General features: G+C 40.0%; 1 protein-coding gene across 4 annotated transcripts; it reads right to left on the bottom strand.

Moving 5' to 3' along the window:
• Positions 1-5,426: 5,426 nt before the first annotated feature.
• Positions 5,427-12,525, bottom strand: LOC118453657 (uncharacterized). Of its 4 annotated transcripts, none has more exons than XM_087845347.1 (8): positions 12,148-12,525; positions 11,390-11,473; positions 8,831-9,022; positions 7,287-8,332; positions 7,107-7,179; positions 6,389-6,563; positions 6,177-6,267; positions 5,427-6,024 (listed from the first exon to the last, which is right to left on the bottom strand). In XM_087845347.1, exons 1-8 carry the CDS (start codon positions 12,359-12,361, stop codon positions 5,872-5,874), a joined length of 2,028 nt encoding a protein of 675 aa, XP_087701473.1. In that variant the 5' UTR covers positions 12,362-12,525; the 3' UTR covers positions 5,427-5,871. The 4 variants fall into 4 exon arrangements, with proteins under 4 accessions (XP_087701473.1, XP_087701475.1, XP_087701476.1 ...); XM_087845348.1 differs by having other exon boundaries at positions 5,895-6,024; positions 6,102-6,267; XM_087845349.1 differs by lacking the exon at positions 12,148-12,525 and having other exon boundaries at positions 11,394-11,611.
• Between the last annotated feature and the right edge of the window lie 374 nt (positions 12,526-12,899).

The raw sequence follows: 12,899 nt of genomic DNA, 5'->3' as shown, positions 1-12,899 counted from the left end.
GATTTTACAGCTGCTCTGTTCCCAACTTCTACTGTGTGACTGACAATATTGAGTTTGAAATCCTCTTCGTAACCACGTCTCTTAACAGATGCCATTTATGGTCCTTATACACAGTAGGGTAATATTACGTTGAAGCACAGTACGTATCACTCCGCGAGGCTCCTCGGTCGCCATAATGCTCTGACAATCCATCAACCGGTGTAGCACCGTAGCTGACCAAAGTCGTACTAAAACATTTTTTGACAGATTGCTGAGCGCTGTGTACCACATAAAATCGGTTCGCGGCCATCAAGCACAAACAGAATTTATACATAAGGCGCGCTGTCAACTTTTGAGAAAATGAAAGGATTTTAGGCTGTGCAGCGCCTCTGGGCTGCATGGCGTTAGCGTGGTTAGCTCGTTAGCGTGGTTAGCTAGCTAACACGTTGACGGCGTCCAGCCCCACGCACCGGGCGATGCGCAGTAACTCGTTAACGGAGATTTGCCGTGTCCATCTTGTCGCTTCCTGCAGGTGAAGCGATGGGGGAGGAGGGGGATTTATGTTCAGTGAAGGAGGGGCGAGGCCGAGTAATGTTGCGTAAAGACAGAAGTGGACGAAAGAGAGGCAAACTTGCGGCTCCACAAGTATAGTTATAACGTAACATAGACTATATCGATATAAAGGATATTGTCACATCTTATATCTCGTATAAAAATATATCGATATTTTTTAAAAACTCAATATATCGCCCAGCTCTAACTGATTTAATAGTCGACGTGTCGTTTGAAGCTTTGTAAGATCACAAAAGACGCAGGAAGAAGTAGTAGAATTTAAGAGTGTAATAACGGACTGAAACAGAAGATGGCAGCACTGCATGTACAAGGATGCCAGCTGCTGTTAAACCCCGAAGAAGAAGGAGCTGTGTCCCAGAATTCATAGCGCAGCCCAGCTCAGTTTCCAACAATGGCGGCAGCTAGTTAGTTTTAATATTACTCTTATTATTCTTTCTGGGTCACAAAATAAACGTTTGGCATATTTTCAGGCGAGAATGTAGCTGTGTAAACCTCAAATATCTGCTCAGTTTATCAAGACACCACATATTTTCAAAAGCCTTCCGACGTTTTCGGAGACGTCTGTTACCCACTAGCTTGATAGCTAGCCGGGGGCAAGGCTCACTAGAGCCCGTGAGAACACCGGACTCCGGCAAATCGTTTTCAAACCCACTGCGGTCTTTCGCTACTCAGGTTAAACATATATAAGTCACTTAGATAACTTAAAAATGTTATTGTTTGGCTTTTTTTAGTATTTTATTTGTTCCTGAGTAAATCAGTTAGGCTGAGATTAAAGTTAAAGTTTTTACACAGCTGAATTTACACAGCAGACGACTGATTATCAGAAGTGTGAGATGCTCGAGAATATACTCCGGTGTCCCGTTATAGTTTAGATAACAATGAGTTTATTAAACTTCACCGAAACAATCTGCAAATTTCATTCAAATTTAATAAACTATCATCTTGTTTTTATTTTTAGTTAGCACATACCTTAAACACTTAGAGCTGTAAGCTAATGATAGTTATATGAGAGCAGATGCATGCTGGTGCAATAAGCTGTACGCTGCACATCCAATGGATGCATGATCTGATTAGTCGACTAATTGCAAAAATAATTGGTGACTAGTCGACTATCAAAATAATCATTTGTGGCAGCCCTAGTTGAAAACGTGTTTTCCGACGATGTTTGCTCGGTAGTAAAATTAGCGATATTTGACTGCCCCTGTTGATCTCATTGAAATGTATACAGCCTATTTAAAATCTAAAACTTAACATTGTCCGTAGCCTGCTGTTGATACCACTGTCCTGTTTGAAATGTAATGAGAGAAACTGGTTATTTTGCCATATGTGCCGATATTGAACCCAAGGTACTAATTAGCTAACTGACTGGATGCCCATTAACCTTATAACTCCTGGTGTGTGTGTGTGTGTGTGTGTGTGTGTGTGTGTACAGATTGTCAGTCCAAAGAGGGAGAGAGGAAAGAGGGGAACATGAGGACAAAGTACAAGGTCAGGAAGTACCAGGTAAGAAAACAGAAAGGGAGTACTAACAGGCAAAACAAGAACTGTTAAACTGGCAAAGAAAAAGAAAGACAAACAACTCATACAATCTGGAAGTTGTGTTCTCCCTATATTAAAGCTGCTATATAGAATCTGCAAAACAAACTGGGTTGTCAGCCCTGGCACTGCATTACCATATTGAGCTTCAGTCAGAGGAAGTCACGGTTGCCAAAGACTTTATAAAGCTCAAGAGTGAGGCTGTGACATTCCAGATATGTTAACATTGTACAATCTTCTGGATAATCAGATCTTCCCCAAACTGAAAACTGTTATTCAGGTTGCCGAAACAAACCCAGTTAGCAGCTGTAGCTGTGAAAGGTCTTTTAGTGTCTTGAGTCAGCTCCATACCTGGCTGAGAAGGACCATGGGTCAAAGCAGACTCCAGCACCTGGCTGTGATGTCAGTTGAGAAAGAGATGCGTGAGAGACTTGACCACCAAAATGTGATAGACAGATTTACCAACCTCAAGGTGAGGCGACATAGGTTAAAAGAAAAGAAAAAATCTGCAGAGCCATAGTAGTATCTGCAGTAAAGATATTTTCATACATTGTATACATTGTACCAAAGGCCAAGTGTCTCCATTTTCTAATAATATTTTGTATATTTCAAGGACTCTTCTATTTTTGGAGTGTATTTTTTATGTATCTGTATTGTATTATACATACACATTAGAAGTGAATCTCTGTCCAAAAAATGCACACAGTTTACTTTTTACTCACTATGAGCATCATTTATCATTTTTCCCCAGTAATTAAGGTTAGGATATGTATTTTTTTTTTAATTCCAATCCATTCTTCTTTGGCAGCATTTTAATAACCTTGATCAGATTTTATGGTTTTGTTACAGATTTTTCAAGAAAGTGTTTTGCTATTCTTTCAAAAATGTGGGGATTGAATTGTGTTAAAATGTACAAAACAGTGATGTCATGTTTTGTGACGAGGACCCAGGCACAGAGAGACTTGATGAATTTAAGAAACTTATGATTTAATAAAGAAATTTGCAGACTTGCACAGAGAGGGTAAAATTATGATGACTGATAATGGAGATGAAGACAACAGACGATGAGGACAGGGAGGAACAGGGGTTTAAATGCACCAAGGAGGCATTCAGAGAGAACTCGGGACAACTGGAGGCATTTAGGGATGCAGGGACTGACAGAGACGGGGAAGAAGTCTCATTGTGATGAGTAAAGTTTACCTTGCCTGGATGGGCTGCTCTGGGTGCTCAGCACCCCCAGAGCTCTGATACTAGAATCGCCCCTGCACTCGAGTCTTAATAGCTTACTTACAACTGGGCTCGTCACTCTTTTTTGGCTTCAGTGGTTATTATTATATTCACATTCTTCCAGCTCCCGTTTCTGCTCGATGACAGCTTGTACTTTTCCACTCGCCTTTTTCTCCCTCCCTCGCTTAGGGATGGGTATTGATAAGATTTTCACGATTCCGATTCCATTTTCGATTCTGTTTAACGATTCGATTCTTTATCGATTCTCTTATCGATTATTTTTTTTTAAAAAAAGGAGAACACTAAGGTCAATTAGCTTAGATCTTTGTTTTATATCTTCTCTTTGAACAAGATAGAAATTTAGGAGTAACATGGCCTTACAAACCCAACAGTGAGATCTTAACAGATCCAACCTACGGCTCTTCAATGGGGTGTCACAGGGTCCCCAGGAAAAAAAATTGTGAATGTAAAATAATAAAATAAATATTCTTCTGTAGCAATTACACAAGAATATCCAATAATGTCCCTGCCTACAATTAAACACATTCACTTACCGAAAATCGGGGACATCTGCTGTGGCAAATGGGTGCAAGCCTTTGACCACAAACTGAGTCACTGCTCGGTGACATTCGTCTATCCTGGCCTGAAAGGAGACGCTACCGGTAGACTGCAGCAAGAACTGCCAGCATCTGAGCCAGCCAGACTCTGTCTGTCTCTCTCATCATGGTCACCTAAATGCACAGTAATGGCAGGTTTTGTAATAAGGCAGATCGCGCTAACATAATACGCACTGTTAGTTGATTATTTACCTGCCGTATTAACGGGAGAGGACGTGCAAACGTTACCGCTGCTGCTGGGTTGAGATTCACGAGTCCGGAGCGACATTCATTTAAGGTCATCGCGTGTTTTGTGAGCAAATGCTTTTGCATATTCGTAGTGTTTCCTCCCTTAAATGAAATATCTACTTTGCAAGTATTGCAAGTTGCCCTGTTGTCATCCGTTCTCGTAAAGTATAACCAAACTTTTTAGCGTTTGAGCCGCCATGTTTCCTGCCAGGTAAATGACGCTCCGCAACGTGGTGACGTCATTCGGGGCGACTGGAATCGATAAGGGAATCGTTTGCAAAAATGGCAAACGATTCCAAGGAATTGAAACAGTGGGAACCGGTTCTCAACAGGAACCGGTTTTCGATACCCATCCCTACCCTCGCTCATAGATACATAATGTGTATGGCAGTCCATTCTCCCTGCAGCATGGACTACACTGCCCATGAGGCTACATTCTTTAGGGCTATGCCTGTAACACTCTGCTATTGCCTTCATATTAAATCATTTAAAAAATAATTATTTACATCATTATGAGACTCGAGATTGAGACACGGGCATTTGAGCCTCTTAATGCGTGTTTTGTTTTGTTTCCACCGGTGTGGAATTACAAAAAATAGAGAGAGCATAGCCTACACTGTTAGACTTTTCATCGCCACTTTACGGTAACATACTGGCGTCACTGTTGCCAGCGTCATATCGTGACGCCGTGTTACGGTAGCTTACCGTTCTGCAGGATGATACCGTTTTTTGCTGATGTGGTATACTACTCTTGGACAAATTATGGTAACGCACCGTAGCCTTTTTTACGGTATCTCACTGGCGACAGTGACGCCAGTGAGATACCGTTATGTCGTTATGTCGTAAATTACGTCAACAAAGTAACAGCATACTGTGATTAAGAAATTGGTATACTACCGTTTATTCACGGTATATCACTGTAAGCCCGCTGCAAGGTAATAAACTGCAATATATTTACCAGTAACTTACCTTTATCACGCATCATCAGTACCAAAAATATTCATCTCTGCTAGAGGATACCGTGTCCCAACAGGCGGCCATTTACTGTTTAACAGGTCGTAATTTACCGTAATTTAAAGAAACAGTAACATACTGTAAGAGACTGGAGGGTTCCAAAAAAAATTGTATTGTACTAAAAAAAAAAAAAGAGTACCATATATTTATTTATTATTTTTTTATATAAAAACATATATAGCCACTATCAATCGATTGAGATAGATACACACACACACACACACACACACACAAAATATAATTCATGTGCTTCACACCACTTTTTATTTCTGTTCTGATTTTCCTCTGCAGAAATACACATTTCCAAAATCAAAAACTGAAAAGAACTGAAAACATATTTTCATTGAGAAAGCATTTGTTTTTACTAAACCATGGAATCCATTATTTTCCAGATGGGTGTACAAACAATAACAATATCATGTCATATCCATATCATGGCAGACAACATAAATATAATATGAATATAATATCAAGCCCCACACTTCTGCCTTTATATACACTTTGTCCAAAATACTGGCTTACACTACCAAATCAATGCACAAAACAGGGTCCACAAGGACATGGATGAGCGTGTGTGGTGTGAAGGAACTTGACTGACCTGCACTGAACCCTAATCTTGCCTTATGGACTGAGTTTATTGATTTGTAGGGTGAGCCAATACATGTGACAATTAAAGTGTAAGTAGCTGAAATAATTTTTAACAAACGGGTAAAAGAAGGAAAAAAAAATCAAAACTGTTGCATTCAAAAAAACCTATTGGACAGAGAGCGTCTTGCAAGATGGCAAGAGAGCTTGTCTTCATTGTTGTTCGTCTTGTGTAAATGTCCAGCAAGCATGGGCCATGGATCATCTGTGGAGACACAGGTAACAACACATTGGTCACTTAAATTATACAAGAAATTCACTAAAAATGGCAAAAACAGTTACCTAATTTGAAGTTTTCCACTCAAATTCAGTAAGGCACGGGAGGAAAGTTGTGACATGAGGGTTAATGTGAACAACCTTTCGCTTCACAGTGGCCCCAGTCTTCCTGCTTGTCCCAACCTTGGAGGTACATTTTGTTCCCTCTTCAGGGTTTATCCTTACAAAAAACCTTAAAACATGCCATAATAAATAGTAGCATACAGTAACATTGAGTTGTGATTTGAAATAATGAGTTACTTGGGGATAATTTATTCATCATCTATCACTATTAGCTAACTGTTCAAACATACCTCTGAATTAGTTCCAATGTTGCACACGCTGACTCCTGGTATTCCAGGTTCAATACATAGAATGAACCAAAGAAGACTGACATCGCATCAGCAAAGGTGTTCTCTTTGTCCAGCTCAACAATTACACGCCCCTCTGCACTCACCATCCAGCAGGTGGCAGTCATTAAACTTTGTCCTTAAATGTATAGGGGCAACATGTTGTCATTATGCAACATAAAATAATTTCAATACTTCACTTCTTCACACTGTCTAGATAGTCATAAAGCAAATACCTACGTACAGTTAATTATTAATGGCCTTATATACATAAGTCTGTTTTAACATATTATAATTGTACATAATTGGGAATTATTCTGCACATTAAACACACCTAACAAAGAGTCAGCCCAATTAAATTACCGGAGATGAATCAACTGTATGGTTATTTTGGAGTTTATAGTTTGTGCTGCTGTTAAACCTTACAGTATTGACTTCAGTATTTCTGCTGTTGGTGTAGCTAGACTACTACGTTGATCAGTAATATGTAATGTGAAATTTGATATTGTTACTTTGCTTGATTCACTGAGACAAATCTCCAACAACCTTGGTTTGTAAAGGAAATTACAGAAATTTGAGCTAACAAAACAGAGACTGGATACCTGTGTCCACGAAAAGCTCTTGTGCCAAACAGAAATTTTAATATGGTGTAATCAGCTCTATTTCATGAATGACTTCTTACCAAGCATAATCACCATTGGGGTGCTTGGTAGTTTGCTCTCTGCTTCAAGGGACATCCTGGTAGATGTTTCCTGCTAGAAAAAGGACCAAGACATTTTATGTAACAAAAAAAAACAACAACAACAAAAAACAGGACAGCAAGCAACAGCATCAAACATAGAGCTGTGTGAAAAAAGCTTACATCTGCTAAGACAAAGAGGGAGTCTTCATCTTCCTTGTAATACTTCATCATGAGAAGTATGGCTGCTGTGCCAACCTTGTTGTTGGTCAAAACTCCCTCACTTTCAATCTGCTGGGTGAGTGTCCTTATACCAAGGTTCCATTTGAGCTTCTGGCTGGAGAAATAGTTAATAATCCTTCTGCCTTTGGTTATGAGGGCCTGACCTAAGCGCTCACTAATATCGATGCCTGTGAGTTTGTAAAAGTGGTTCAAAAGACCTTTCCGAGTAAACAAGAATGGCCACTGCTCCTGAATTTCAGCTACTGAAGGTGAGGGACAACTGTTGATAAGCTGCCGCTGAGAAATATATGTGAGGCACATGAAGTCATCCACATCAGGTCTCTCCACAGCTCCAGGTCTTTGTGAATTGAAAATTGTTAACAAGATGTGTTTCTTTTCCTCTAAAGAAGTTGGCATTTCCCCCTCAGGAAGTTCAACTGGCTGCCAATTTATACAACCATGACTATCAACAAGGCATCTAACTTTTTTAGGTGAGGTTGCATTACTGTTGGGACTGCAGTCTTCCTCATTCCTGGTTCTCTTTGTTTGACGAAGTCTATGTGTTGTATTATCTCGATTAACATGTTCAACTCTAGATTTGATGCTTCTTAGTAGTGAATAATGTCCACAACACAGTCTTCCTCCCTTGTCAATAAAATCTGCAAATGTTTGAGGGTATCTGTTTACAATGATTTTAGCAACTTCTTCACAAGATGCACGTTTAGGGTTTCTGCAGTGAACTTGCATGGCCTCCACAACAATTCTGACCATACTTCTCCTGTCCTCTGGATGAGCTCTGTCTCCTCTTGTGATTGCATGCGACAGTCGGAGTGGAAATCTTTCCCAAGGAATCTGTAAGTGTGAGACCCAAGAGCTGGAGTAATGGTTGTACATAGTGGTGGACGTGGAGGAGGAGGAGTGAGGTGGATGGCTTGATGTTTCAGCTGATGCAGCAGGGCAAGGCTCCAGAGTAATGGTGTCATTCAGGTTCTCTGGTCTGTTGCCATCTAAAAAAATAAATAAAGATCATTGGAAAAGCTACCTTAAAAAGCTACTATGTCAACAAATATGTCCTCACTAAAAGATGAACCCTTCAATTAGGATTGAGTAGTAACGGCAAGGCAGTTTTGGAGACCTTGTCTGAAGATGAAAAGAAGCAATCCCAGGACTGCAAAAGAACTACAAACTCAAGGTCTTGCATTGAAAAGACCTTGAGTCAATATATTTTACAGTATGTAACAATTTCAAACCCTTAGTTGTACCACTACCAATAAAAGGTTAATGGTGTTAGATTTAGTGTCTACTTTTGTTTATGTTTTCCGTGTTAATTATCTACCAGACAATGTGAGCCCCAAAACGCTCTTCAATATTATACTGTCAAAGTACATGTGTAGTATGGTGAAGAGAAAAAAAAAGCTAATCAAGCTAATCAGTGACATATGAGTCTATGAGTGACCTTCAAATCATAGACTCAAGTCTATGATTTATACAGAACCTACACAAACCTTTAAATGCAAGAAGTAGTTTACGTATTTGAATTGGTGTGAGAAAGGGTTTGAGATCTTCCGCCTCCACAAACAAAAGATCACTTTTTTGTTGTACACCAATAACGTCCGTCAGATGTTCTACAATGCAGATTATTTTCTCTCTGTCTAGTGTCGGCAGGAGCCTTGTGAGTTCCTCTTCAATTTCCATCCCTGAAAAAGAATTAAGAGGAAACTGAATGGTGTAGGGAGCCAACAAAAAGGCCTGCCATGTTATAAAGTGGTAGTGGGTAATAATCTATCAGACTGTCAGCATTTACACACACTTCAGCAGTGAAGGCCAAGGTCAATGAGAAGTACTGAGTGATGCAACTCGAGCACAAAGTACAATCCACAATCGTTAACAAGTATAACAGCTATCTTCCTAAAAACCAAGCCATCATCAGTGTCATCTACAATGGAAACATAGCCTTTCACATACTTGGTACCTTTTTAGACAACTGCTGACACATCCAAAGTGGTCTGATTAGTGCAGCCGGCTTTTGCCACAGCTTCTTGAATGACAGCGTTGTAAAGATGATGATTGTAATCACTTGCTTCTCCAATGATTTGAACTGTAGGTGGAAACAATTGGCCCACTGAGAGGTAGGACTGCAGTAACTGATGCCGTTCTGTCAGAGTCTTGCATAAGTTGACGAAGTTGTGCACTGTTCTTGTACATGGTTTGAAATACGAATGCTTGCTCTCAAACCTAAGGGTCCACAAACGAATGAGTGGTCTAAAGTGAAGGATAAGCTCTGCATAATGTAACAAATAGTGATGTTTAGCTTTTAAAGCTTTGTCAGGAAACCTACAGTGTCTCAGATGTATATACTCCTCTATCAGTATCTTTAGGTAGGCAATGTCATTGTGACTTATTTTGGGGGCACATACAAGATCAACAATGTCTCTAAGTTTAAGGCATAACTGCCAAACCTCACTATCCACAGGATGTTTTATCTTTTCACCAATGTACAGAGGCAGAAGTCGTAGAAGACACCAGTTCTGTGCTGCTGAACCCCCCAGCCTCTGCCCTGTTTTCACCTCACATGGCTTACTTAAAGCATCACTTCCTACGTGTTTGAACTGTACAATTGCTCTGTTTAACTGGTTGTATGTGAAATGCCCTTCCACTTGCACAAGGGTATCAATATATAGCGACAAGTCACTGGAAACCACTCCTTCAAATAAATCATGGCCCAAACATGGAGGTAACCCAGAGCACACATGGAAATACTTCAGTGAATTAAACACAGAGTCAAATTTAATGCCATTAAACCGAGTGGTCACTTGTAGAGAGGACCTCAACACTGTCTTTATAGTTATCAGCTGTTCCTTTTTGTCCAAGTGATAGTGGATCATTGATAAAGCTTTCCCTGTCAATTAAGCAGTATCTGCAAAAATGTTTGCTGCAGCTGAAATTCTCAGTGAAACCACCTATGCAGTGGGAGCCCAGATTGTCTCCTAAGATGGCTATCAAAGCTGCCTTCATTATGGTTCCATCCTCTACCAGAACACCTGTCTCTTCCATATCTTTAAGGTCTGCAATAAGACTGGAAAAAACTTTGTTATGGCCAAAAGTTTTGAAGTCAGTGTTCCTGCAAAGCAGAACAAGTTGCATTGCATCAACAGAGGACCGGTTGTGTGGCAAGATCTCACCTAGAGTCATGTACACTGCCAGGATTTTATGTTTCTTTTTGCCAGACCCTAATTAAGGGATTAACCACTTCAAATGCATCTTGGTAGAGAATGACTGAAAGAGATGATGGATAGTGCTGTAAAAGTGCATTATCCTTGACATTGTGACCATCTGAGACATCCTCTAAAACCATGTCTGGTGATCGGCGTAGTTTTGACTGTTTGTACTGTTCCCGTATTGTGAGTTGTCTCAAGAGAGACTTCAGTGTTTCTTTAATTGGCACATACTGAAAATAACACTGTTTGCCTGTACTGTCAGATCCTAAAAAAATTTGAGTGGGTTCCACATAACTGAAATTTTCTTTGAAAAATGTCTTCCTTGTTTTGTCAGATCTCAACACACCTTTATTGTACAGTGTTAAGAGATCATTCTGTGAAAGTTCTTGAATGATGTTATCCACTTCTGCCTGTGGAATATTAAATGCAGACAGTTTGTCAGACAGTTTTGCCACAACATCGTGCATTGCACAGCTGTGAAGATCCTGAAATTCCTCTATGATGTACTGTATAGTGCTGGTTGGCAAGAGCATTTTAGCCTGCATTTTTAAATAAAATAAAGCCAATCGATCTAGAAATAAATCTTCATCAGTAGTATTGTGTTGTGAATCCCTGTCTTCTAATAGATTAACTGTGTCCTGTCCTTGTATTATGGCAATTTCACCAGTTTCTTGTTGCCTTGACTGCTGAACTGTCTGCTTATGTTTTCGAGAAATATGGCTGGAAAATGATGTTTGGACACGGAAATATTTAGAGCAACCTTCAAATGGACATAATACTTTTTTCCCATCTTTGATGTGAAATCTGAGATGGGCACAAAGAGTTGTGAAGTTTTGTGCAGCATACCCACATCCAGAAACTTGACAGCTGAGGTCAACAGTGAACTTACAGGACTCCTCCTCAGTGGTCTCCCTTCTGGTTCTGTGATTCCTATGCATATGTGAACGAAAGGCAGAAAATGTTCTGAACGTGGCGGGACAGTTCTCAGTTCCACAGGAAAACCTATAGTTAGCTACATGTTTGTGGATTTTAACATGCAAACTGAACAATATAAATTTCCGTGCACGGAAGCCACAAAATTTACAAATAAACATAGTTGCAAAAACGTCAATGACAAATTACCTATCCAAAAGACATATGCAATGCAAAAAAAAAAAACCCCAAAACAAAATAAGAGTATTGTCAATAGGGACCAATTCCCAGTTTTGACATGATCAAAATGATTCACAAAAGGTTTCAATGAACACAAAATGTGTGCCGACAAAAAGCACAGTAAAGACAAGTGAGCAGTGCACAAAAATGAAAAAATATTTGAGCTCAACGCTTGAATGACTTTAGCCTGACTTAGTCAGCATCCCGCACTGTACAGGTAGTACAAGCACACCTGAAAACACCGACCATTTACCAGCTTTAAGCATGGTAAATGGGCATAACCTCGTTAGTTCGCCAATTCACCTGTTGCAAGCATCCATGTTTCTATCATCTACTGACATTTTGTCTTAGCATTTGATTGGAAAATAACCTGGCACGGTAGCTGAAAAATCAAACCAAACAGTAATGAGAACACATTTCTGACTTCTCTCGAATAAGTGAAAAACACTTACCTTCAGACTGATTAGCTGATTCCAATTCAACTTCAATGTTTCCCATGTCAGTCAGTCTTAGGGGAAAAGTGTTAAGTTTGGATGTTTCACTTACTTTGAGATACTCCCGCATTAATTGGATGAGAAATTTGGAGTCTAGCAGAGTTAGCACGAATAGCATATGATCTTCAGATATAATCCAACCAACTGTGCATTTGACCTGATTGAACTCCATCCAGTTACCTCTGACTGCTTGAACCCAACTGCTTCTGTTGGGTTCAATATTGAGGAGGGGAAGAGGAGGTAATCAACTTTCAAAATAACAACACTGATCCGGGCCGGGTGGAGTCAAACGATGATTTTTAATGCACGCGTGGGGAGATCACCGCTGTACGCAAACAGCGCTGATCCCCGACTTACAGAGCATAAGCAGATGTTTTATATACCATCAGGGCTTAAATTTACTGACACCCCTTAAACTTCACTCAGATACAGTTCATACATAGGTTTCAAAATCACAATGACTTTTAACACAGTTTAAAAGAACATTGTCTCCGTCTCCATGGCAGATGCTTCCTGTCAGCCTTCTGACTTTCACTTCTCGTCTGGAACACCAGACCCACACCTTGCAAGAAACTGTTCCTCTTTTTGCAGAGACAGCAAGAAACTGTTCCTCTTTTTGCAGAGACAATTTTGCAGTTGCAAGCAAACATGACTAACCTCTCACCTATAAATGAGTCTATCTACTGTGTGTGTGTCTGTGGGTGTCAGCA

Source organism: Neolamprologus brichardi, chromosome 8, assembly GCF_056152115.1.
Source record: "Neolamprologus brichardi isolate AB-2024 chromosome 8, ASM5615211v1, whole genome shotgun sequence".
In the NCBI taxonomy this organism is placed as follows: Eukaryota; Metazoa; Chordata; class Actinopteri; order Cichliformes; family Cichlidae; genus Neolamprologus; species Neolamprologus brichardi.
Note: the sequence above shows the minus strand (reverse complement) of the source record. Positions and strands in the feature narration are given on the sequence as shown.